We start from the raw sequence: 22,854 nt of genomic DNA, 5'->3' as shown, positions 1-22,854 counted from the left end.
ACACACGCGAGACAGATTTTCAATCCACTCATTTTCGCACATGAACGAACAAGGCTACCCTCTTCACGCAAGTGGGTACAAGCTCATATGCCCAATTGGGAGCGGCGCGTTGAGCAGCCTCGTATGGCAGGCCATCATTCCGTCCCGGGACAATCAGGAAGTCGCCATAAAAATAGTTGAATTAGAAGAGCACAGCAGGGAAAGGTTTGACAATATCAGGGTACGTGTTTTTCCGGTTCGACGAAGCAGTCTACAGAAGATGTGTGTACACATGATGTATATAGAGGTGTTATTGTTTTTTTTTTTGGCCTAACACACGCGTAACCACCGACGTGACACCCCGACGCGGCGTCGTTCACACACCAATCTAGAAAGAAGTCCAAATGTTGGGCCGGAGTCGCCACGAGAATATCGTAGAATACTATTGCTCGTTCGTCGAGGACACACGACTGTGGTTGGTCATGAAGAGGTTGGCCGGTACGTTCAAAATCTTAGAAAAAAAGTTGTACTGAATTGTTAACTTTTTCTTCGGCCAACCTGCTTAGCTTCCTGTTTGGATATCTTGAAGGACCGATACGTGAATGGAATCGAAGACGAACGGTTGATCCGAATCATTCTCCGGGGTGCCCTTCAGGGTCTCGCCTATTTACACTCTCACCATCAGCTCCATCGAGATATCAAAAGCGCCAACATCCTGCTTTCCGAAAGCGGAGAGGTTCAGCTGGTCGACTTCGGCGTGTCGACCGCTCTTGACGAATACCACCAAAAGCGTACTACGTTCGTAGGAACGGTCTGTTACATGGCCCCCGAAGTTTTGGACCCCTCAGAAACTAACGGGTATGACACCAAAGCCGATTCTTGGAGTCTCGGCATAACTGCCATTGAACTTGCATACGGCCGTCCTCCGTACGCCCTCAATCAGCCCATGAAAGTGATCATGTTGCTTATGAAGCACCCGTCGCCTTCGCTTCTCGTGCCCGAACACGAATTTAAAAATTTGCAAAGGTCTACTCGAAACTTTTCCGCTGAGTTTCAGGACTTTGTTAACCAGTGTCTTCAAAAGGACCCCTCTCGACGCCCCACAGCCAAGCAGCTGTTGAAGCATCCGTTTCTGGGCAAAGTCCAAGACCCAGACGCCGCCCAGGCGTATCTTGCCAAGCAATTACTTTTGTCGGATTACAAAAAGCATCGCTCTGCCGAACAAAGGTCGCGTCAAGAGAATCGCTCCAGAAGGTCCGACCATATCCCGCCCCTTCGAATTTCCTCATTGGAAGAAGAAGAAGAGATGGAGTGGGATTTCGAGTGAGCGTCGCCGAACTGCTCTGTCGAAGCGTATGTATCCTCTGTATACAAGGGCGTGCCTGCATATAGGCGTGTTTCTTTTGCTGTCGTCTACTTCGAGCGGGAGTTCTTTATATTTTGAGGTTACTGGCGCTCGAAGGGGCTCCACGTCGACGAGGGACGTCTGGGGCGTCCCTCAGGGAATTCGGTACAACAAAAGATGTGCTAATAATAGCAGCGAAAATTGACAGTGCGTTGTGTGACGAGACGGACCTATCAGAGATGTCTAGAGGTTTTGTGGAAGGCAGGCGCGAATGCTCGGAACGTGGATCCCCTGCCTGCGGTTCGCGCGCGCCAGAGACTCTAGGCGTGCGAGAGGGAGAGAGGTGACGTGAGCAGAAGAGCGCCGAGCGCCGTTCGCAGAGGTGGGCGATGAACTATTGTATACACGTGTGTGTGTGTGGCAGGGTGAGGTCATTTTGTCGTTGACAGGCGCCAGAGGAAGGTGTCTCTTTCGCAAATTTGGAGGTGATGTGGAGCCTGCGTGCGCTGCGCGGGAGGAAGAAGCCGAGGTACGTGCGAGAGGTTGCGTATGTACTATGCGTACTAGAGGAGCTAATAGCAGAGAGGGTTGATGAGCATCGGGTTGAGAGGGGTGTCGTCGTTCGGTTTTGACTATGAGGTGTTGTACGAGTCCAGGAGGAGTAGGGCGAGGGTGGGCGTGATAAGGACGTCTAATGGGTTGATAGAGACGCCTGCGTTTGTGCCGGTGGCGACGACGGGCGCGTTGAAGTGTGTGGATTTGGCGTTGGCATCGAGGGAGGTGTTGGAGATGGGGATGGTATTTGTGAACACGTATCATTTGATGGTGCATCCTGGAGTGGACTTGGTGAAGAGAGCGGGTGGGTTGCACGCGTTCATAGGGTACGACGGTCCATTGATTACAGATTCCGGTGGGTATCAAGTGTTTTCTATGGCGTCGACTGGTCCTCAGGATGAATTAAAAGGGAAGTCGGTGAGTAAGTGGAGAAATCCTTGTGCGGGGGGGGCAAATAGAGGGTTGGTGTTAAAGATAGACGAAGAGGGTGTTACGTTTCGGAGCTACAGAAATGGAGAGCTCTTAGAATTGACTCCAGAGATCAGTGTGAAAGCGCAAAAAAGCATTGGTGCCAATATTATCTTGCCGTTGGATATTTTGTTGCCCAATTCGGCGGATTTTGAAACGCTTATTGATTGTTTTCACCGAACCCACCGATGGGAATCCCGGTCGCTAGAGGAGCATTTGAAGGACCAGGGGCATCAGGTGATGTACGCTATTATTCACGGGGGTACGGACGTGCGTTTGAGAGAGGCGAGTTTAGAGTATCTTTCTCGGCGCCCTTTTCAGGGGTTTGCTATTGGCGGGAGTCTTGGAAAAAATCGGCTGGAAATGTACGATTTGCTTTCGCATTTATGTCCCAAGATACCCAGATCGTTACCTGTACACCTTCTGGGGATTGGAGACGTTCCTTCTATACTGCGGGGCGTCGAACTTGGCATTGACACGTTCGATTCGGCCTATCCTACTCGTGCTGGGCGACATGGCAGTTGGCTCACTGCAGATGGATCTTTTGTCAATTTGAAGGGACAGAGTTTTGCAGAGCGAGTTCAAAGTCCACCAGTTGATTTGTGCGATTGTCCCGTGTACGTGTGTATCAGTCTCTGCACACATCTTTCCGACGAGGTTGGACAGAGTGGGTCGAGAGACAGGGAGTCGAAGTGGCAAGCTGCGCGTCTCTAATTTTCATTTTTGCACTTTTCCCCAGGTGTCGTTGTCACTCGGGTGCCTACGTTCACCATCTGTACAAGGCGAAGGAGCCAGTCGCTTCGCAGCTCGGATCGATACACAATCTCTACCGCATGACGAGGCTCATGAAGGAGATCAGGGAAAGGATACTGAGTGGCGCGATGTAGGTTTTGGAGGGGCATCTGGGCGGCGACCGCCTGTCGCAAATGCGCGTGGGGTTTTTTTCGGATTGCCAAGAAGGGAGAAAAGAGGATTGCAGGTAGACGGATCGTCGTGTGTTTTGCTTTTTTTTTTTAGTTCGCTCAGTTCGAAAAATGTACAGTTTTGTTTTTTCTGCTGAGGGGCTACAGCGATATGATATACTGTTTTTACATCTTCGACAGGAAGAAGAACTGCTTGTACTATCGAGAGTGGCAGCGGGAGACCGTACCGCGAAAAACTCGCCGACAGGAGCAAGACTTGGTTTTTGGTTTTTTGATGGCGCTAAAAAGCTTTGTTGAGAAGACGTCACCGGTGGCGTATGCGGAGCGCGCGTGTGTGGATATGAGAGGTTGCGTTTTAGGGTTTTGACACTCTACATTCTTGCCGCGTGAAACAGACAAAATACGTTTTATTCGTACACGACGACGACGTACAAGTTGCACTATTTTGAGCCAGCGACGGGGCTGAAGTTCGCGATGATGACGGGTCCTGAGGTGCCGAACTTGCAGTTGGAGCTGTCGAAGATTTACAAGGACATTTACGTGGAGTACGTGATGAAGAATCCGGTGTACAAGGTGGGAGAGAAGATAGACTGTTATCGGTTCGTGGAGGAGCTAGAGAGCTACGTGAAGAGGCACTCCGCGTATACCACGAGCAAGGGTGATTGGGCGACGGGTGCGGAGTTGGGCGAGAGGTGATGGACGGGTGGAGTGAGGGGGTGTGCGCTACACACAGGGCGTTGTGTGTGTGTGTGTGTGTGTGTTTTTTTTTTTCGGGGAAGAAGGGAGAGACAGTTGGCATGCGGGGGGTTTTATTTTTAGTATAAGCGTTGCATCCTCGAGGCGTTGGTGACGGTGCAGCAACCGCGTGATGTGTTAGAGGGTTTTTTTTGGACGAGGTGCTTGAGAGAGGGTGTTGCGTCGCGCAGGATGTACAACAACGTGGGTTTGCGGAGTGCCCGGGGGTCCGGGACGAACTGCTACGTGCAGCGGAACGTTGCGTTGGTGAAGGGCGTGCGATCTCACGCGCTGTCGTACGAGGAGCAGAAGAAGAGAGAGGCGGCGGCCGAAAAGAAGGTGGTGGTGCATCGGAGGGCGAACAAGGAGATTCTAGAACACGAAGAGAAGAGGAAGGTCGAGGCCGAGCTGATAGACTGGGCGGAGAGCGAGGGTATTTTGGACGTGGAGTACGTGCGGCGTAGCAGGGCGGAGGGTGTGTGTAGACGTGTATGACTGATATGTGTACGCATGTATTAGGAGGACGAAGGAGATTGAGGAGATGATGAGCAAGAAGCGAGAGGAGATAGCGAGCAGTCGGAGGAGGAGGGCGGAGTGCAGAGAGGTGGAGGAAGACAAGTCCATTTCTACGCACCGGGAGCTGGTGCTTAAGGAGGCACAGCAGAGGAGGTTTGGGCAGGCGGTGGGAGTGAGTCAGGACTATGTGGAGGGTCAGGGGTTGGATCCGGAGCATCGGAGGCGCAAGAGCAAGGGTTACGATCCGTCTGAGGTGGAGAGGCTGAAGAGGGAGGAGCAGAAGATATTGTTGAGATTGGAAGAGTTGAAGAGAGAGTCGTCTAGCAGAGGCGAGCTACGTCGCAATGAATCACCTCCTCATGGACATGGTGACCATAATAAGCGTTATCGACATTACGATAGACGTTATTCTGAAAGAGAGTTGTCCGACGATGAAAGATCAAGGTACTCTCGTACGCCCGCGCATTCGCGCGGCAGGTCCCGACACTCGCCTCGAGACAGAAGGAATTTAGAACACTCGCCGAGAGAAAGGTCTTTGAGTCGTTCCGTTTCGCGCTCACCGTTTCCGAATGACGATCGCTATAGCGGCGGCCAAGCGAGGTATGACTTAACGGACGATGGGCGATCGTATACGAGGTCGTCTCAGTCTCGGCGGCACAGGCAGGCCAGTTCTTCACCCAGCGCTTCTTGGTCCTCTTCCTCAACAGACAGTCCGAAGAGGCGTAAATACAAGTGAAAAAAAAATTGAGAAAATTCTCTTCATATGTTTCCAGAGATCGGACGTGTTGAGGTCCTACGTAACACGTTCGACACGGTTTTTGTATTTTTTTTTTTTTGAAGGGGACAGATACACAGATGATCTGAGACGTGTGTGGATTAGAGGTTTTTTACCGAGGCGCTAGAACAGAGCATCTGGGTACGGAAATTTCGAATTTGGGGACGTCAATTTGCGATTTGCTAAGGCTGAAGTAAGGGTTGTCAATCTTCTGTGATTTTATGTATTTGGATCCAGAACAGCTTGTTGACGCTGTATTCCACGTTATTGATACGGACGGAGCGCTCGGTCCACACAATTTGCGACCAGTCCAGGCCGCTTGCCAGGACCTGGATGTGCGGCTCGTTCAGCGGGACTTCGTTTTTGGAATACCACTCGCGCGTTTTTTCGGTAGGAGAGAGAACTTTGGACCATCTGTAAGTGTCGTAGGTATGCGTGCGCGGCTTGGACTCGACAGAGGGGTCCAGGGGTTGTTGGGACGGCTGTTCTCGAGACAGTTCGTATCGAACGGAGGATTCTAGGACGACCACAGAGTTCCTCAGTCGATAGCTGGCCCATTGCATGGGGTCGATGCCACGATCGAAGATCATTTCTCGGCTGTACTGGAAGCTGTCTCGGGAGGGCACGCACGAGTGAGGTGGGTTAGAGTACTTTGTATGTATGGCTGTGTACTAATTTTTTTTTTGTCAGGTCAAGACTACAAGCGATCCTTGACAGGTGTGTGTTTGTCTTGAGTGCGTACCATAATTCGTTACTGAGGTTGAACAGAAGCCTGGTTGCCTTTGGGAGGATTTCAGAGATCATGTGTTCTAGTTCAGATATTTTTTTTTCATGGAACGCCTTGCCCTTGAATTCTCGAATAGTTGTATTACTGTTGGCTGGATTGGAGTGACTGACGTACTTCGCTGTGTTTTTTTCTATTGTACGAAGATGTCTATATTCTAAGCGAAGTTGAGTTACGGGGTCTGGTGCGTCGATGATTTCTGCCCTTACAGGAAGCAGGCTGACCTCATGCGGTCCCCACGTGCGAGATTTGATGCCATGTCGCTCACAAGATTCGTAGAACGCTGCGCCAGGAAGAATGTACAAAATAACTTTAAGGAGGTAAAATTTGGGAGTTTCCTTCATGAGAGTGTAAATGCCACTGTGGCAGATCATGCAGACGACGTCACTGTCGCTGGTGTAGGGCTTGGCTCCCCACAGCTCGCTGGATTTGACCTTGATCCCCCGTCGTTCAGAGTTAGCGCGGTCTGTCAAAAAAAGCTTAAAAGTACTAGTTTTTTTGTGTGGCCTTCTCTTTTGACACTTAGAAGAGCGCGTAGAGGGGCGGAGATGTGCGGGAGTACGTACTTGGTTACTTTCGGTTGTTAGGTGCTGAGCGAATACGTTGATTTGGATGTAGTTGTGTATGTGTGGATCCAGTTCTGGGAGCAATTCTTCGGCGTTATAGAGAATAGGCCCGATAACTTTTTTTTTTTTGAGTTATTTGACTGCAGAGGGAGACGGGCTGGGGACGAGTACGTACTGGAGCGTTTTTCGGAGGGCAAGGGGGGGACTTTCTCGTCGTTGATAGGGGGTGGGACGATTTTCCTGGACGAGGTAGCGTCAGAGAGAAGGGTTTAAAAACAGCGATTAAAAATGTCAAAGAGAATACACACCTTTCGTCGGGCTTGGGTTTGGGAGGGGTTCGGAGGGTTTTTGCGGAGTCTTTTTGGCACAGGTCGGGTCTGTTCGAGTGTTGGAGGTCCTGGTTGGAGTCGAAGCCCGGAGGTATCAATACAGAGTGGTCAAAAAAGGAGTATGAGGGGGCGAGAGCGGGGCTGGTATAGAGGAGAGGGGGTGAGCCGGGCTCGAGGGGTGGCGCGGTGTGGGGAGGGGGGGGGGGATGGGGAGTGTGGATACCTTAAGTTCTTGGTCTGAGCGGAGGCGGATTCGCTTCATGGCACAGATTTTTTTTTTCGAGGTGAGTGTGAGCGGACGATATTTGTGTGTGCGTCGTGTATGTATCGTATTTATTGTGTGTGTGTGCGGGTGTGCTTAGTATGGAGGTGAAGTTAACATTGTCGCGTTCTGGGGGTGGGGGGGGGTCGAGTGGTGGCGTTTGAGGAGGGGAGAGAAGGGGGTTAGAGAGGGGGTGGTGGCGATGCGGGACGCGAGTGGGGTTGTGGTGTGGGAGGAGAGGGGTTGTGGTGGGACGGCGAGAGACATACGGGACGGAAGTAATGTTTGAGAAAGTTGATAGAAGAGTGGGTGAGAGGCCCGGTGCACACGTTTTTTTTGAAATTTAAAAAGAGAGGTGTGCGGGGCGATTGAGCCGCGATGGGTATTTTGGGAGGTTGGGCATGGTCTGTTGCGGGGATTGGGAGGGCGCCGTTTGATTGGGAAATTGAATCGGGGGAATGCAAAAGAAAGGCGGTATAAAAAGGTGTGAGAGAGCAGGTGGTGACGATAGGGGTGTATTTTATTTATGGGGCCAAAGTGGCGAATTGAAAGGGACAGACATGCGGGGGGGGGGGCGCGGGGGAGCATGAGCGGACATGGCATATGGGTGCGAGGGTGGGGTGCGGGGGGGGTGTGTGGTTGATTACTTTTCTAGTCCCCGAGAGATGACGAAGCAATGGTAGATTGTGATGAAGATGAGGACAAGGGGGACAAAGAGGTTGAGGAAGTAGAACAGTTGTAGGCTGGGGTGCATTTTTTTTTGGTTGGGAGTAGGGTTGAAGAGTGTTTGGGGAAAAAAGGTGGTGGAGAGAGTCGAGAGGTTTTTTTTTTCTTTTTTTTTCTTTTTTTTTTTTAGGAGTGTTATATTGATTAATTATTGTTTACTGTTCGTCGGGATCTAGTTTGAGGTCTGAGAGTTCGTAGTCGAAGGCGGTGACGACGCCCTTGGTGTTGTATTTGAATTGTTTGTCGACGATTTTTTCTTTGCAGCGATAGAATTTTGGTTTTATGAGGATGGGTCTTTCTCTTGGTTTGTGGTATTCTAGTTTGATGGGTCTGAATTTCCAGCGGAGGATGTAGTTTCCGGTGGAGGCGACGATTTCCTCTTCGATGATGGTTTTGTTGGTGTCGGCGTCGAGGTGGGGTCCATTATCGAATTGGCCGTTTTTCAGATCAAGTTCTTTGATGTCGTGCTTTTTGAGCTCGTCTGGGTCGACGCGGAGGATGAGGGCTTGTGGCTTTTTGGCGCCCATGGGCTTGTCGAAGCCGGACAGGGTGCCCCCTCCTTTTTCGCTTTCGAATTCGGTGTAGACGATGGCTAGGTAGGTTTTCGTGGTCCAGATGACCCACTTGCCGTCGCTGGATACGTCGACGTGTCTGATGGGGTCCGCGAGTTGGCTGAGGTTGTTTTTCGCGCGTCTGTAGAATTTTCCGGGGGGGAGTTTGGAGGGGGAGTTGAAGAGTCTGATGGTGCCGTTGTCGTCTCCGACGGCGATTTGCCCGGTGGAGGAGGTGGCGATGCCCATGAAGTTGGAGGATTTGTTGACGTATTTGTCTTCCAGGGAGATGAGTTGTTTGGGTTTGTTTTCTCGGAGGTCCCAGTTGAGGTTGAAGAATTGGTTGTTGTGGATGCACATGAGGTTGAGGACGTCGCCTTGTTTGTGTTGGGAGAATTTGAGGGAGGGGATGGTGAAGTCGATGGGCTGAATGTGGTCGTCGGAGGTCATCATGAGGCGCCGTTCGCTGAGGTTTTTGCCGGTTTCGGCGTCGATGCTGAGGAGGACGTTAGGGTATTCTCGGTTGGAGACGAGCAGTTTTTGGTCGGCATCGTGGAACATGGCCTGGGGGAGCGGAGGTTAGGGTTTGGACGGGGGGGGGGGGTGCGAAGAAGAGGAGAGAGAGGTACGAACGCGGCTGGGTTTGACGGGGGTGTCATTTTTGAATTTGACGGTGTACCCGGGGGAGAGGACCGAGTTGGCGAGAAAGTCGATCCTGGAGCCTCGAATGGCGGCGACTCGGTCGTCGGTGCTGGGTGGAGGGGGTTGGTTAGGGAGGGGGGGTGTTTTTATTTTTTGGTTTTTTGCAAAAAATTTTCGCGGTTTTGGACGAGTACGTTATGTCGATTGAGGCGATTTTTTCTGTTGCGGGGAGGGGTGAGAGGCGTTAGGCGGGGAGGGGTGACGAAGCGAGTGGGAGCGGGGGGGGGGGGGGTGTACCTGGAGTACAGGACATAAGAGACGGCTTGGGTCAGGATGTTGTACCGAGTTGATTGAAAGATTTTGCCGAAGTTTTTTTTTTTGGCAGGTTTCGGGTGCGGGTGGGTCTATATTTATTGTTCTCTGTTTTGCGCGGACGAGTTTCATTGTCAACGATGAGCTCGTGCGCGCGTGAGAGCACGGAGCCTGTTCCGCTGGTGTCAGTGGGGGCGAATGGGTGCCTGACGGTGAGGCCGGAGGCGGGGCGGTTGATAGAGGAGATAGAGGGAGACATTGGGGTGGTTTGCATAGCTGGATGCTACAGGTGCGTGCGCGCGGGGGGGTTGAGGGCGAGCGCCGCGGTTGAGAGAGTTGTACATATTGATGTGTAGGCATGTATGGCGATCTGTTTGTTTTGCAGGACGGGGAAGAGTTACATAATGAATCGGTTGCTGGGTCGACAGTCGGGGTTCGCGGTGGGTCCGACGGTGAATCCGTGCACGAGGGGCGTGTACGTGTGGGGGAGTCCGATAAGGGTGGCGACGAGGGGGGAGAGGCAGATGTCGGTGATATTGGTGGACACGGAGGGGTTGGGGTCGGTGGAGAAGGCGCAGACGCACGACATAAAGATATTTTCGTTGGCGGTGTTGATGGCGTCGTACTTTGTGTACAATTCGGTGGGGGTGATAGACGAGAGGGCGTTGGACTCGTTGTCGCTGGTGACGAATTTGGTGGAGTTGATGAGTGCGAAGGCGTCGCCGAGGGGTCGGGAGGTGGGGTACTACTTCCCGGACTTTTTGTGGTTGTTGAGGGACTTCACGTTGCAGTTGAGGGACGAGGAGGGGAGGCCGATGACGGCGGCGCAGTATTTGGAGGGGGCGTTGAGGGAGAGGCCGGGGGAGCACGAGGGACAGAGGGGGAAGAACAGGATAAGAGAGAGCATCAAGAGGGCGTTTAGGAGGAGGGATTGTTTTACGATAGTGAGGCCGGTGGAGGACGAGTCGAAGTTGCAGTCGGTGGACGCGGTGGAGTACGGGGAGTTGCGTCCGGAGTTTCGGCGCCAGTGCGAGCAGTTGGTGAGGAAGGTGTTTGAGGAGGTGCGACCGAAGCAGGTTTACGGGAAGAACATGACGGGGTCTGGGTTGGTGGAGATGTTGAGGCGGTACGTGAAGGCGATGAACACGGGTGGGATACCGTCGATAGAGTCGACGTGGGACAGCATTTCGATGTTGGAGAACCGGAAGGTGATGGAGCAGGTGTTCCAGCAGTGGAAGAAGTCGATGCATGCGAAGCTGAGCGAGGCGATGTCGGAGGAGAAGTTGGGCGAGTTGTACGAGAAGTCGAGGGCGGAGGCGAGGGAGATGTTTGAGAGCGAGAGGTATGCGGGGGGAGAGGAGACGGAGGCGTACATGGAGGCGTTGCAGGGGAAGATGAGGGTGCAGTACGAGGGGTTGGTGAAGCAGAATCAGGATCGGTCGGCGCAGGTGAGTCAGAGGGTGTTGAGCAGGTTGTACGCGACGTTTAGCGAGAGGGTGTCGGTGGACAGGTACAAGTCGGTGGAGGCGTTGTTGGAGGCGTGGAAGAGAGAGGTGCAGGACGTGTATTTTTCGAAGTTGAGTGGGGAGGTGGCGACGGGCGCGATGTACAGGACCTACGTGGAGTTTTGCGGGAGCAAGTACGGGGAGGTGGTTGGGCGGTACGTGGGGAGGGTGGGGGAGTTGAGGAGGGAGTTGGAGGAGGCGAGGCGGCGAGCGAGAGGGGGGAGGAGGAGTTGGAGGGTCGGCGGGTGGCGCTGGAGGAGAAGGAGAGGGAGTTGAAGGGGGTGAGGGGGGAGTTGGAGGAGAGGAGGAGGGAGTTGGAGGAGAGGAGGAGGGAGTTGAAGGGGGTGAGGGGGGAGTTGGAGGAGAGGAGGAGGGAGTTGAAGGGGGTGAGGGGCGAGTTGGAAGGGGTGAGGGGCGAGTTGGAAGGGGTGAGGGGCGAGTTGGAAGGAGTGAGGGGCGAGTTGGAAGGAGTGAGGGGCGAGTTGGAAGGGGTGAGGGCGAGTTGGAGGAGGCGGTGAGGGGGGTGGAGGCGAAGGAGGAGGAGTTGAATGCGGTGCGGGGCAAGTTGAGGGAGAAGAGCAAGAGGTTGGAGGAGACGTTGGCGGCGTTAGGGGGGAGCGGAGAGAGGAGGAAGAGGGGGGGGGGGGGGGAGAGCTGTGGAGCGCGTTGGAGGAGGAGGAGAGGAAGGTGGCGGAAATAAAGGAGAAGGTGGAGGAGTGCGCATCGAGGAGGGGGGAGAGTTTGTTGGAGGAGGAGTCGAGGGTGGGGGCGTGCAGGAGGTCGGTGGAGTCGATATTGAGGAGGGCGAGGGGGGAGGAGATGGGAGGGGGTGAGAGGAAGAGGTTGGTGGAGCGGTGCAAGTCGGCGGTTGACACGTGTAAGTGGTTGGAGTCGAGGATGAGGGAGGGGGGAGGAGTGGAGGTGGAGGGAGGAGTGGAGGTGGAGGGAGGAGTGGAGGTGGAGGGAGGAGCGTTGGAGGTGGAGGGAGGAGCGTTGGAGGAGGGTCAGCGGTACGAGGTGGAGGAGGAGCTGTCGGGGGGGGAGTCGCCGCCGTCGAGGAAGGTGGCGAGGGTGGGGAGGAAGCGCAGCGCGGCGAGGTCGGATCCGTTGGAGGAGGTGTTTGAGAAGTACGTGGATCACACGCCTGGTTCGGTGAGGGAGTGCAAGCAGATTTTGACGGAGTTGGGGGTGCCTCTGCCGGCGAGCGCGATGAGGCGTCCGTTTTACATGGAGTTGTACGAGAAGACGATGAAGAACTACAGGGCGCACAAGGGGTCGAAGAAGAGAAAAAAATAAGAAAAATTATTGGGACGCAAAAAAGAGGGGAAATTATTGGGGCGCAAAAAATAAGGGGAAATTGTTGGGGCGCGTTGGCGGCGGCCGCAGCCCTCCCGGCTCAGTTCGTGACGGAGGAGGGGCGGGGGTCTATTGGATGCAGGAAACGGAGGATTCGGCGAGCCAGAGCGTGTGGAAGGTGTGGTAGAGTCGTTCGGAGAGGGAGACCTTGTACGGAGTGGGGTTTAGGAAGCGAATGTGGTCCTTTCTGAGAGAGGTGATTTGGCTTTGGATGTAGCTGCGGATGTGTTCTTGATGGGGGAGGTCGAGGACGAGCCCGCCGTCCCAGACGAGTTTGTGGAGGAGTTGTATTTTGTGCGGGATGACGAAGGTGCGCATGGTTTCTTGGAACGGGTGTCTGCACATGATTTTGTCGCCGACTTGCGGTGGTGGTTGGGTGGACTCGCACATGAGGTCGAGGAGAGGTCGGTTTTGCGCGTCGAAGAAGCGGTAGGTGTCCTTGCGACCGGGGATGCTGATTTTGGAGATGTCCTGAGATACTTTGAGGCAGGGGAGGTTGTTGATCATGACGAGTTTGTAGATGCCGCCGAGCGAGGTTTGATTTTGGCAGGTGATGAGGTTGGTGCCGATGCCGAAGGCGTCGATTTCGTGTTCTTGTTGGTTGAAGGAGAGGAGGGTGCTTTCGTCGATTTCGTTGCTGGCGACGATCTGTGGGGGGAGGAGTTAGTGGGGGGATGCGTGTAAAGTGCGAAGGAGAAGGTACAGAAATTTATGGGAGCGTACGAAGGTTTGCGAGAGTTTTGGTTCGTTCATTCGTTGGGAAACGGTTGAGATGTATGTTCTGGCTTCTTTGCTGAGGTAGGCGAGGTCTCCGGAGTCGAGTCTGACGCCGAGTGGGGCGTATCCGAATTGGATGAGCGTGAGGGCGACGGTGACGTAGTTCGGGACGCCGCTTTTGAGCGTGTTGTAGGTGTCGACTAGAGCAAGGAAAGAGTTTGGCCAGGCGATGGCGTATCCCACGAAGGCGGCTAGTTCGCCCTCGTGGCTTTCTCGGATAGACAGCTGTTTTTTTTTTTGCAGGACGGCTTCTAGGAAGTTTTCGGCGCGGTTGGTGTTTTTGTTGAACAGGAGAGTGGACTTGAGGTCGGAGGTGGACCTGAAGCTCGTGATGAACGAGTGAGCGTGCGTGCCGCTGGGCTTGATGTTGAAGACCTGGGATGCCTTGACGTTGCTGGTCGCGTCGAAGCCGCCGAGGTAGGCGTATCTGGAGGCGGCCATGGCGCCGTCCGGTCCCTGAGCCCTGCGGAGTCCGAATTCGAGGAGCCTTTTGTCTGGTCCGGCGGCGAGTCTGTACCTGACGGCGTTGGTGGTGACGAGGGAGGCGAAGTTGACGAGGTTTAGCAGCGTGGTTTCCAGTAGCTGGCAAATCGCGAGCGGTCCCTCGACGCGAAGGAGCGGGACGTAGGGGAAGGAGACGGTTCCTTCGTCGACGGCGTAGACCTTGACGTCGCGGAGGGTGGTGTTTTTGAGCCAGTCGAAGAAGGCGGAGTCGAGGTCGTCTCTCTGATTCAGCATGATGCTCTTCAGATAGGCGATGTCGTCGTCAGAGAACCGGAACTCCTGCAGGTAGCGCATGGCCGAGCCCAGTCCGGCGAACACGGTGAACTCGCCGTTGAATGGGTTCTTTCTGAACAGCAGGTCGAAGACGCTCGGGTCGTTGTGTTTGCCCAGTTTCCAGTACGCGTACGCCTCAAAAAAAAAAAAAAGAGAGAGAGAGAAGTGTGACGTGTCAGCGTGCGCAACTGCCGGCGGTTGGGGTCTGCGAGACCCCAGGTCGCGCGGGAGGGGTCCGTACCATTGTGATTTGGTAGTAGTCGGTGAGCAGAGCGCCGACGTACGAATTGTTGCATCTGAACGGGTTGCTCATCTCTTGATTCAGGGGAACAAGCGCCAACTAAATTTTTCTTATAGAAAATCGTTTTTGACAGGGGGAAAAAAAAAAACATTTTTGAGGGCGAGTCTCACTTTTCCCTACGAGTTCGAGTCGTGGAGGAGCCGTGGGAGGTCCCAGAGGTGCACTTTGAAGAAGGCGCGCATTGAGAGGCGCACTTTGAGAAGTTTGAATTTTCGTTCTCTTGTCAAGGGGGGGACGTTGGTTCTCGCGCGCGCTCTGGTAGGTTTATCTTTTTTTTTTTTTTTTTTTTAATATTTTTTTCGGATTCGTCTTTCCGAATGGGTACGGACCTGGACAGAAGAGCCTGAAAGGAGTCCCCTTCTTGATGGAACTAGGAGATTGTGATGTGCTCGCTGAAAGAGGTCGTCGATTTGTGCGGGTGGCAGCTTGCGTGTGCGAGTTCGCCGACGGAGAGGGAGATTGCGCGGTCGTCGATGCGCGCGCTGGAACACGTGGCGCGGTCGTCGGTGCCGGCGGGCGGGTCGCGCGGCGAGGGGGGTGCCTCGTTCTACGGGGCGGTCCTCGCGCTGTTGGCGGCGCGCGGTCGATTCGCGGACGCGGAGGGGGGGGGGAGGGGACGAGTGGAGGCGTCGGATGGGGGTGGAGTTGTCCGCGTGTGTGGCGAGAGTGTGTGAGCGGGATAGGAGTTACGCGTCGAGGTGGGCGGAGTGGGTGGTGAGTGGTCGAGGAGAGTGCGACTGGGGGTCGTTGGGGCGTTTGGTGAGGTCTCGAGCGTTGGATTTGGACGGGGAGCGCGGCGTGTTGGAGTACGCGGCGGCTAGGTCGGGTCGTTCGTTGTTGGGCTACGGGGAGTTGGATTTTTCCGAGATAGACGATTTTTCGGTGGTGGCGTTTTGGTCGAGGGTGGCTAGGACGGAGAGGTGCTTGGCGAGGCGGTTGATTCGGTTCATGAGGCGCGAGTTGGACGCTGGGCTGGGGGCGTTGTTGGCTGCCGGCGATTCGTCGGGCGTCCCGGATCGCCTTAGGGGGTTGGAGGAGGGGGAGGTGGTGAGGGTGGTCGAGTGCGTCGAGGGGCTTGCCAGACTCGTCGTGTCGTCAGAGAGGGGGCGACACAGGCCCATCTTGGAGAGGTTCGTGTCGAGGCTGGTGGCCGGTGTGTTGCCGCTGTGCAGAAGGACCGCGGGAGACTGCTCGGGGGGGAGTTTCGACGGAGACCTCGACAGGAACCTCGACAGGTTGGCGGCGTCGTTGGTTAGGGCGACCAAGTGGCTGTTGAAGGCGGATCCGGGCAGACATTGGCCCTTGATGAGAGACGTCTGTAGGCTTGTTTTGGAGGAGCCGCAGCATTGGTCGTGTTCGGTGAAGTACTGGGTCTTCTCGCACCTGTACCGGGTGTGGAAGATGGTTCCGAAGGACGCCAGGTTGAGAGCTGAAATTGTCGAGGTTTACCGGAGGTTCAGGGGAACCGAGGGCTGTTGGGTCGTTAGACACGCCGCCACACTCGGACTTGTACGCACGATTCGATCGTTTGACACAACGTCTCTCGCCAAGGACTGCTTGGAGAATCTCTATCTTCATCCGCTTTGCGAATTGATGGTCGCTCGCTCTGTCCAAGGAAGTGGTTCTGTCAATTCGATTCTTCTCTGCGTTGATCCCTACGATTCGATTCTGCCCCACCATCGACAACCTTTCGTCTCGACTTGTCACCCTTTCTCTTCTGCGCCGCGCCCGCGCCTCCAGCTCTCCGCGCCCCCTCACCTCCTTTCCGCGCTCTCCGTCCTCCTGAGCGACCCAAACCTCCTACGCCTTGACTTCCGCCGCCGCTCCGACCTATCCCGACAGCTTTCCCTCTCCATCTCCTCTCGTCGACTCCCTCCTCAACAGGACGGCGACGCACCCCTCTCGGCCCTCCAATTCACCCTCCCCCCGCACCTGGACCCTCGCCTTCGAGACGCCGCCCGCGCCGTCCTCATGGCACCCAACCTGCTCCTGGACGACCTCTTTTTCCACCACCTGTCATCCTTCTCGGACTCGCCGTCCGCCTGTCCCGCCGCGTCGCGAGCACCTCCGACGGACGCCGGCTCTCCCCCCCGCGGCCCAATCGACGGCGCGACCAGCCCCGATCCGACCGCTCTCTCGACCGAGCCAGACCAGGCCGACCCCGATCCGACCGAGCCAGATCCGGCCAAGCCCGACCCGACCGAGCCCGATCCGACCGCTCTCTCGACCGAGCCCGACCAGGCCGACCCCGACCCGACCGATCCAGATCCGGCCGACCCCGACCCGACCGAGCCCGATCCGACCGCTCTCTCGACCAACCCCGGTCCGGCCGACCCCGACCCGACCGACCCCTCATTCTCGCACCCCGACGCGGTCGCGGTCGTCGCCGACTCACCGAACCCCCACCTCGTCCTGTCCGGCGCGATCAACCCCAAATTCGTCAAATCCTCCTTTTTCAAGTCCAAACGCGCCAACTCTCCCTCAACCAACCGCAAACGCTCCAACCGCGAACCTCGCCCCCGCAACGACCACCGGGGCAAACCCCCCCAGGCCAAACCCCCCCAGGCCAAACCCCCACAAGCCAAAACTCCCCGAAAAAAGAGAAAACTCAACGAAGAACCCAAGCAAGGCCCCAATCAAGGCCCCAAGCAAGGCCCCAAGCAAGGCCCCAAGCAAGGCCCCAAACACCGCCAAACTGTGTGCAACCTGTGGCTCCAGCACAAGTGCTTCAAAGGCGACGCCTGCCCCTTCCTGCACCAAGGCAAACAAATGTCCTTCGACACCATTTGCAAGTTCTACCGATCCGGCTCCTGTTCAAAAGGCGACTCCTGTCCCTACTCTCACAACCTCAAATCAGAAGCCTGCAACAACATGCTGCTCCGCGGCTCCTGCAAGTACGATGACAAGTGCGCCTACTCCCACGACCCAGACCTCCTCAACCTCAAAAAACGCCAACTCCAAGCCGAAAAATCCGAAGCCGACCAACTCCGGCAACTCGAACTTCAACAAAACACTCTCCCATTCGCAAAATTCCTCGTCCCTCTGCCCCTCCAGGACCACTCCACCCCTCTCTTCAACAACCACTCTCCGCTCACCCCCGTCCCATCCCTCCCTCTCCCCCCCCCACTCCCACCTATCTCTTCCGTCTCCCTCGACGACTCCTCATCTCCAATACAACACGTACGTATCTCGCGTGCGACAACTCCCCTTTTGCGGCCTTTTTTTTTTTTTTTTTTTTTTTCCTCTCTCTCTTTCTTTTTTACTCACCGTCCCTCTTTCCAGCCCCCCGCCGCCGACCGCCCCCCCCCCCCTCAGGCCGCCCGCCCCTACTGAGGACGCGCGAACTCGAGCCTCTTCTGCCCCTTCGCTACCCTCATGCTCCTCGCGTGCTCGAGCAGCGACCTCGCCGGCAAAAACGACTTCTGACTCGGCGGAACCAGCGAAAGAGGCCTAAACGACGACGACGACGACGACCTCTCGAACCTAGCACTCTCTTCCTCCTCCTCGCGCTCCAACTTCACCAAGTACGCATCCAAGTCAACCCCCGCCTCCTCGAGGTCCTCCGACGACACGTACACCCTCTTCCCTCTACGACCCTCCTCCTCCAACTCCTTCGGGCGCTCGCGCCGCGCCGCCCCCCTCGAACTCGTCTGGAGGAACCTCTCGAGGCGCTGAACTGGCTCGAGAAACCGCATACTCCTTCTCACCGCCTCGGGATTCGAGCAGCAGTCGCAATTCAACCCGCAAAGGTCCGACGAAACGCTCTCTCCAAAGTAAGAGAGAAGCATCCTCCTTCTGCAAACCGGCCTCTCGCAGTACTCAACCAACTTGGAAAAAGCCAGCTGTCTGTGCGAACCAGCTCTCTGCTTCGCCTCCTTCTTGATCAAATACTGGCGAAGGTCACGATCTTCGCGCGAATAATACAAAATACTCTTCGACGGCCCGCCGTCGCGACCAGCTCTGCCCGATTCTTGATAAAAATCCTCTAACGACTTCGGCATCGAGTAATGAAGCACGAACCGCACCCTAGCGTTGTCAATACCCATCCCAAACGCTATCGTCGCCACAACTATGTGGTGCCTCCCCGAAATCCATTCGCACAACGTTGACTCTCGCTCCTTGTCCCTCATTCCCGCGTGATACGCCGCCACCCTCAGACCGCTTTCTTGCAGCCTCCTCGCCAGCTGGTCACACTCAGCCCTCTTGTGGCAATACACAATTCCGCACGGCTCGCCTCTCTCCACCTGCGATGCGATCGCTGCCCTCAGGTCCTCGAACACGTCCTGTAGCGCCGACTTGTACCGAACTTCGTACCAAATGTTCGGGCGGTTGAACGATGCCAAAAACTTTTGACAGTTTTTTTCTAGCTTCAACGTGCACACCACGTCCAACTGGACCCTTTCCGTCGCCGTCGCCGTGCACGCCATCACGGGCAGCATCGGGAATTTCTCCTTCAGTACTCCGAGCTTCTCGTAAGCCGGGCGAAAGTCGTGGCCCCACGCGCTCACCGCGTGCGCCTCGTCCACCACCACCGCGCTCAAAACACCCCTCGCGTACATTCCCCTCAGTGTGTCGAAGAAATTCTTCGTCTGTACCAGCTCCGGCGTGATGTACAGCAACTTCGTGTTGGGCTGCGGCCTTCTCATGTCCTTCAGTACTCTTTCTCTCTCCGCGGACGAGAGCGTGTGGTTCATCATTTCCGCTGCCACGCCGCGCTCCCTCAGCGCCTTCACTTGGTTCTGCATCAGCGCTATCAGCGGAGATACCACCAGCGTCACCCCCGAGAACAGCAGCGCGGGAATCTGGAACCCCAGCGACTTCCCTCCCCCTGTTTTTTTCAACAAACGCTTCGGTTACCTCTCTTGGGTTCCGGAAGAGCACGCGGCGCCTAGACGCCGCGCGTAACGTGACAGCTGTCAAACGCGTGCAAGCAAACCTGTCAACGTGACGGCTCTAAATATAGAACCGCACAAGCCCGTCCGAACGTGTACCTGTTGGCATCAAGACGAAGCAGTCGTGGCCCCCCAGGAAGCAGAGGACGATCTCTTTTTGGGGGGGTCTAAACTCGGCGTGGTGGAATACGTCTCGCAGGCACGATTCGATCTGTTTCCCGTACACTTCCTCGACTTGAGCGGCCGGCTGTAGGGGGGGGGGGGTGTGTTAGTGTATGTGCATGGAGGTGCGTCCCCGAATAGGTTACTACGCAGTGGACTTACGGCGGCCGCCGCGCGAGTCGTTGTGCTGAGTGCCGCGGATTCTTTTCCCATCTTTCTGGGGATAGCTGGAGACAAGAGAGAGGGAAAGTGGCGAAATGGACATGCAGGCTCAATGTGTTTTTCGCGGTTGAAGAGGGTCACATCTTGGACTAGATCTCAAAAAAAAAAAAAAAAGTTCACGCAGTCTATTATATATATATATATATGTTCACATTTTTTGTCCCGGTCTTTTTTTTAGGAGCGAATAGCCAATGTAGGTGACGGAACATATGGCCAAGATGGCGGTGCAGGTAATGGCCACCGGACTAGAGGCCAGCGTGCTGATGACAGAGGAACTGGTGCTTTTAGAGGGCTCTAGGCAGAGGCTCTTGCTGGCATTCGGGGGAGGTTTGCTCGCAGCTTCAGTTTTTTTGGGTTCCGCTTTTTTGAGTTCAGCTTTTTTGAGTTCAGCTTTTTTGAATTCTGGTTCGATGGCCTCGAACGATCGGTCAATCGTGCGGTGAGAGACGGGCATGGGAAAGGGAGTGGGAGACGGCTCCGAACAGACACCGCTCTCGACGGGCCCGGGAGCAAAGAACGTGTTTTTCTGGCTAACTATGTAATGCCTCGTTTCGCTGCCGTTCGAGGGCATGTATTCTCCGGTGACGGGGTCCAAGTCGACCACGGCCGCCGCGTACGACCCGCAGTAGTTGCAGAACGCGGATTCGCCGGCGTAGCTATCCGGCTTGACGCTAACGGGAGCGGAGAGGTCGGAAAAGACCAGGAGACTGGGGGACTCCGCGGTTTTGCGACAGGATCTTTGCGGGAAGAGTCAGTAATCTGAATGCGCAAGTGGCGGTTTTATCGTAACGGAGCCCTCATACTGGAACAGGCGGCTGCGACAGGTGTTGCAGAGATAGGTGCCGGTGCGCGCGCTCGCCAGGTCGGCCGCGCGGTTCGTCTCGGCGATGACTGCTGAGTCCTGCATCGCGGAAGGTCGGCGTAGAAAACGGGAGACGCGATCGGAGGACACAGGAAAAGTGATTGCGCTCGGCAATAATTTATTTTTGCAATTCCTTAAAAAAAAAAAAATTATTTTTTTTCTAGTCCAGAAGAGAAGATTTGCACTCGTCGACAGGACAATACACGACCGCTGTCCTGGACGGGGAGTACACCTGCATGGAAAACGGCCTGTTGTTTTGGGGCTTGGCCGTGGGATGGAAGACGCAGGAGGGGTCGTTTCGGCAGTGGCCGTCGAACTCCTTCCAGTCGGAGTCCAAGATGATTTGGTAAGGGTGGTCGGAGGGGACGCCGACGAGGTACGAGAAGTAGCTCTGAGTGGGGTGGAAGTTGAACACGAACACAAGGTTCCCCCGCTCGTACACGATCACTTTGTCGGACTCGTGTTTCAGGGAGACGTAGCTGCTAAGTTGAAAGACGCGGTATCGATCTTCGAGTTTGTTCATGCACCGCTCGAACCGGTGAAGGTACTGGTACCGCAGGAGGTGGTCCTTGGCGAGGTACCAGCGTCTGAAAGCGTAGTGATAGGACCAGTTGTTTCCCGAGCGGGGAAAGTCGATCCACTCGGGGTGTCCGAATTCGTTGCCCATGAAAGTCAAGTATCCCTTTGTGTGGAAAAAAAAAAAATAAAATCCGTTAGAGCCTCTTTTTTTTTTTTTTTCGTGGATTTCCGTTAGTTTTTCCTACCTCGCCGCCCAAACTCATCGTGATCAGTCGTATCATTTTGTGGAGCGCGATCCCGCGGTCGATGATGATGTTCTTTTCCTTCAGGGTCGTCATTTCCGTGTACATCTCCTTGTCCATCAGCCAGAACGCGATCGTTTTATCGCCGACGAGGGCCTGATCGTGACACTCGGCGTACGCGATCGTTTTCTCCTTCCACCTTCTGTTGGTCAGCGCGTGGACGAGGTTGCCCATGTTCCACTCCTCATCTGGCTTCTTCAGGAGCTCGATCCACTTGTCCGGGATCCCCATCCCGAATCGGTAGTCGAATCCGATCCCGCCCTCCTCGATGGGCCTGCACATGGTCGGGAACCCGCTGACTTCCTCTGCGAGGGTCAGGATGTTCGGGTGCAGTGAGTGCAACATGTCGTTCGCGAGCATCAAGTAGACCATCGCGTCTTGATCCACGATGGGCCCGAAATACTCGTCGTACCTCGTCGGCGTCCCCCCAATGCCCCTCGAATGGTAAATCATCGTCATGACGCCGTCGAATCGAAACCCGTCGATTCGATACTCCTCCACCCAGTACCTCAAATTGCTCAACAAAAACCTCTTCACCTCCCAAGACCCGTAGTTGAACAGCCTCGAGTCCCAAATAGAGTGAAACCCCCGAGGTCCGTCGTGGAAGTACTGATGTCCGCTCCCATCGAAATTGTTCAACCCGTCCTCCGTGTTCCTCGACGCGTGAGAGTGAACGACGTCGAGGAACACCAACAATCCGCGCCTGTGCGCCTCGTCCACCAACTCCTTGAACTCCTCGCACGTCCCATATCGAGAACAAGGCGCGAAAAAATTCGTCACCTGGTACCCAAACGACGCGTAATACGCGTGCTCCATAATCGCCATAATCTGAATCGCGTTGTACCCCAAATCAACCACATAGTCCAAGACCACGTCCTTGAACTCCGCGTAGGTGCCAATGCGCGGCTCCGACGCCGCCATGCCTATATGCGTCTCGTAAATCCTCAAACCGGCGGGCACGGCAGGACGCTCGTACTTGAACTCGTACTTCTCAGGAGGGTCCCAAAACACCCCGTCGTACACCCCCCCCCCCGCCCTCCTGCACGCAGTACGTAATCCACGCGGGAATCCTCACCATGTAATCGTCCTCGCTCACCCACACACACACCTTCACCTTGGAACCGTGCGCTATCGCCGGCGCGCCGTCCCCGTCCGGCAAAAACAACTCCCAAAAGCCAAACTCCAACCTCCCCAGCGGGTTCGCCCTCGGATCCCACCCATCTTCACCGCGTCAGAGAAAAATAGAGAAAACGAACTCTCGAAAACTCGCAACTCGAAAAAAAACGTACTGAAATCGCCCATTAACGTCAACCGATGCGCGTTCGGCGCCCACTCCCTGTACCTCACCCCACCCTCCGTCCGATGCAGCCCCATCACCTTGTACGCCCCCGCAAACTCGACCAGCGTGCACTTCTCCGACTCCTCGATCGCCGCCTTCACCTCCTTGTACCTGCCAAACCTGAAAAAAAAAACAAAAAAACCTGTCAAATTCCACCTCCCCCCAGCAGGAAACACCGCCCCGCCTGCACGCCAACGCCGCTCCGGCGTACCTCTCCCTAATCGAGTCGGCGTAGGGCCTCAAGTAGGGATCGTCCTCGATCACCTTGAAACCGCTGTCGACGGAATTCGAAACCATCCCTAGAAAACAACTGATCCGCTCCTCACGAACAAAACGAAAAAAAAAAAAAAAGAACTGGCACACTTGGAAAAA

The 22,854-nt window shown here is 55.4% G+C and overlaps 7 protein-coding genes across 12 annotated transcripts; 2 read left to right on the top strand and 5 right to left on the bottom strand.

Moving 5' to 3' along the window:
- Positions 1-17: 17 nt before the first annotated feature.
- On the top strand, positions 18-5,283 carry LOC126326133 (queuine tRNA-ribosyltransferase-like). 6 transcript variants are annotated; one of them, XR_007560530.1, is made up of 5 exons: positions 18-220; positions 372-477; positions 546-1,853; positions 1,921-2,964; positions 3,087-4,201. XR_007560530.1 is itself a non-coding variant. In XM_049995565.1 (4 exons), the coding sequence occupies exons 3-4, from the start codon at positions 4,198-4,200 to the stop codon at positions 5,255-5,257; spliced, it is 990 nt and encodes a 329-aa protein (XP_049851522.1). In that variant the 5' UTR covers positions 1,318-1,853; positions 1,921-2,964; positions 3,087-4,197; the 3' UTR covers positions 5,258-5,283. The 6 variants fall into 6 exon arrangements, 4 of the variants coding, with proteins under 4 accessions (XP_049851522.1, XP_049851523.1, XP_049851519.1 ...); XR_007560529.1 differs by having other exon boundaries at positions 546-2,964; XM_049995565.1 differs by lacking the exons at positions 18-220; positions 372-477 and adding an exon at positions 4,525-5,283 and having other exon boundaries at positions 1,318-1,853; positions 3,087-4,454.
- Positions 5,284-5,285: 2 nt separating this feature from the next.
- On the bottom strand, positions 5,286-7,558 carry LOC126326132 (uncharacterized). Its single transcript, XM_049995561.1, has 7 exons — positions 7,507-7,558; positions 7,199-7,366; positions 6,955-7,043; positions 6,822-6,886; positions 6,647-6,762; positions 6,039-6,514; positions 5,286-5,905 (listed from the first exon to the last, which is right to left on the bottom strand). The coding sequence occupies exons 2-7, from the start codon at positions 7,235-7,237 to the stop codon at positions 5,500-5,502; spliced, it is 1,191 nt and encodes a 396-aa protein (XP_049851518.1). The 5' UTR covers positions 7,238-7,366; positions 7,507-7,558; the 3' UTR covers positions 5,286-5,499.
- A 262-nt stretch (positions 7,559-7,820) lies between these two features.
- LOC126326119 (uncharacterized) lies at positions 7,821-9,558 on the bottom strand. The gene is made up of 4 exons (XM_049995547.1): positions 9,454-9,558; positions 9,351-9,375; positions 9,148-9,265; positions 7,821-9,078 (listed from the first exon to the last, which is right to left on the bottom strand). The coding sequence occupies exons 1-4, from the start codon at positions 9,467-9,469 to the stop codon at positions 8,119-8,121; spliced, it is 1,119 nt and encodes a 372-aa protein (XP_049851504.1). The 5' UTR covers positions 9,470-9,558; the 3' UTR covers positions 7,821-8,118.
- A 50-nt stretch (positions 9,559-9,608) lies between these two features.
- Positions 9,609-11,491, top strand: LOC126326122 (guanylate-binding protein 4-like). The gene is made up of 3 exons (XM_049995551.1): positions 9,609-9,757; positions 9,854-10,916; positions 10,979-11,491. Exons 1-3 carry the CDS (start codon positions 9,609-9,611, stop codon positions 11,489-11,491), a joined length of 1,725 nt encoding a protein of 574 aa, XP_049851508.1.
- Positions 11,492-12,075: 584 nt separating this feature from the next.
- Positions 12,076-14,249, bottom strand: LOC126326118 (nicotinate phosphoribosyltransferase-like). The gene is made up of 3 exons (XM_049995546.1): positions 14,125-14,249; positions 13,053-14,018; positions 12,076-12,977 (listed from the first exon to the last, which is right to left on the bottom strand). Exons 1-3 carry the CDS (start codon positions 14,194-14,196, stop codon positions 12,399-12,401), a joined length of 1,617 nt encoding a protein of 538 aa, XP_049851503.1. The 5' UTR covers positions 14,197-14,249; the 3' UTR covers positions 12,076-12,398.
- Positions 14,250-17,401: 3,152 nt separating this feature from the next.
- On the bottom strand, positions 17,402-19,529 carry LOC126326125 (uncharacterized). Its single transcript, XM_049995555.1, has 3 exons — positions 19,401-19,529; positions 19,176-19,323; positions 17,402-19,012 (listed from the first exon to the last, which is right to left on the bottom strand). The coding sequence occupies exons 1-3, from the start codon at positions 19,449-19,451 to the stop codon at positions 17,511-17,513; spliced, it is 1,701 nt and encodes a 566-aa protein (XP_049851512.1). The 5' UTR covers positions 19,452-19,529; the 3' UTR covers positions 17,402-17,510.
- A 10-nt stretch (positions 19,530-19,539) lies between these two features.
- LOC126326124 (1,4-alpha-glucan-branching enzyme-like) lies at positions 19,540-22,848 on the bottom strand. The gene is given in 6 exon segments (XM_049995554.1): positions 19,540-20,197; positions 20,264-21,004; positions 21,087-22,175; positions 22,177-22,364; positions 22,433-22,602; positions 22,694-22,848. Coding segments are annotated over 5 exon segments (2,055 nt in total). The 5' UTR covers positions 22,780-22,848; the 3' UTR covers positions 19,540-20,197; positions 20,264-20,482.
- Positions 22,849-22,854: the final 6 nt, after the last annotated feature.

This window comes from Schistocerca gregaria, unplaced genomic scaffold, assembly GCF_023897955.1.
Source record: "Schistocerca gregaria isolate iqSchGreg1 unplaced genomic scaffold, iqSchGreg1.2 ptg000973l, whole genome shotgun sequence".
Taxonomy (NCBI): Eukaryota; Metazoa; Arthropoda; class Insecta; order Orthoptera; family Acrididae; genus Schistocerca; species Schistocerca gregaria.
The sequence above is the reverse complement of the archived record's forward strand: the minus strand, read 5'-3'. Positions and strand labels throughout refer to the sequence as shown.

Bases quoted from the DNA above. Each gene is read 5' to 3' on its own strand.
- LOC126326133 (XM_049995562.1), top strand. From the start codon at position 1,813: ATGTGGAGCCTGCGTGCGCTGCGCGGGAGGAAGAAGCCGAG. The intron at 1,854-1,920 runs GTACGTGCGAGA...AGGGTTGATGAG, and splicing joins CGCGGGAGGAAGAAGCCGAG to CATCGGGTTGAGAGGGGTGT. The intron at 2,965-3,086 runs GTACGTGTGTAT...ACTTTTCCCCAG, and splicing joins GATTTGTGCGATTGTCCCGT to GTGTCGTTGTCACTCGGGTG.
- LOC126326132 (XM_049995561.1), bottom strand. From the start codon at position 7,237: ATGAAGCGAATCCGCCTCCGCTCAGACCAAGAACTTAAG. The intron at 6,763-6,821 runs GTACGTACTCGT...AAAAAAAAAAAG, and splicing joins GCCCTCCGAAAAACGCTCCA to TTATCGGGCCTATTCTCTAT. The intron at 5,906-6,038 runs GTACGCACTCAA...CTCCCGAGACAG, and splicing joins AACCTCAGTAACGAATTATG to CTTCCAGTACAGCCGAGAAA.
- LOC126326119 (XM_049995547.1), bottom strand. The intron at 9,266-9,350 runs GTACTCGTCCAA...CCCTCCACCCAG, and splicing joins ATCGCCTCAATCGACATAAC to CACCGACGACCGAGTCGCCG. The intron at 9,079-9,147 runs GTTCGTACCTCT...CCGCTCCCCCAG, and splicing joins CCCCCGTCAAACCCAGCCGC to GCCATGTTCCACGATGCCGA.
- LOC126326122 (XM_049995551.1), top strand. From the start codon at position 9,609: ATGAGCTCGTGCGCGCGTGAGAGCACGGAGCCTGTTCCGCTGGTGTCA. The intron at 9,758-9,853 runs GTGCGTGCGCGC...TTTGTTTTGCAG, and splicing joins TGCATAGCTGGATGCTACAG to GACGGGGAAGAGTTACATAA. The intron at 10,917-10,978 runs GTGAGTCAGAGG...GTCGGTGGACAG, and splicing joins ATCAGGATCGGTCGGCGCAG to GTACAAGTCGGTGGAGGCGT.
- LOC126326118 (XM_049995546.1), bottom strand. From the start codon at position 14,196: ATGAGCAACCCGTTCAGATGCAACAATTCGTACGTCGGCGCTCTGCTC. The intron at 14,019-14,124 runs GTACGGACCCCT...TTTTTTTTTGAG, and splicing joins ACTACTACCAAATCACAATG to GCGTACGCGTACTGGAAACT. The intron at 12,978-13,052 runs GTACGCTCCCAT...CTCCCCCCACAG, and splicing joins CAAAACTCTCGCAAACCTTC to ATCGTCGCCAGCAACGAAAT.
- LOC126326125 (XM_049995555.1), bottom strand. From the start codon at position 19,451: ATGGGAAAAGAATCCGCGGCACTCAGCACAACGACTCGCGCGGCGGCC. The intron at 19,324-19,400 runs GTAAGTCCACTG...CCCCCCCTACAG, and splicing joins CGACTCGCGCGGCGGCCGCC to CCGGCCGCTCAAGTCGAGGA. The intron at 19,013-19,175 runs GTACACGTTCGG...TGAAAAAAACAG, and splicing joins CTTCGTCTTGATGCCAACAG to GGGGAGGGAAGTCGCTGGGG.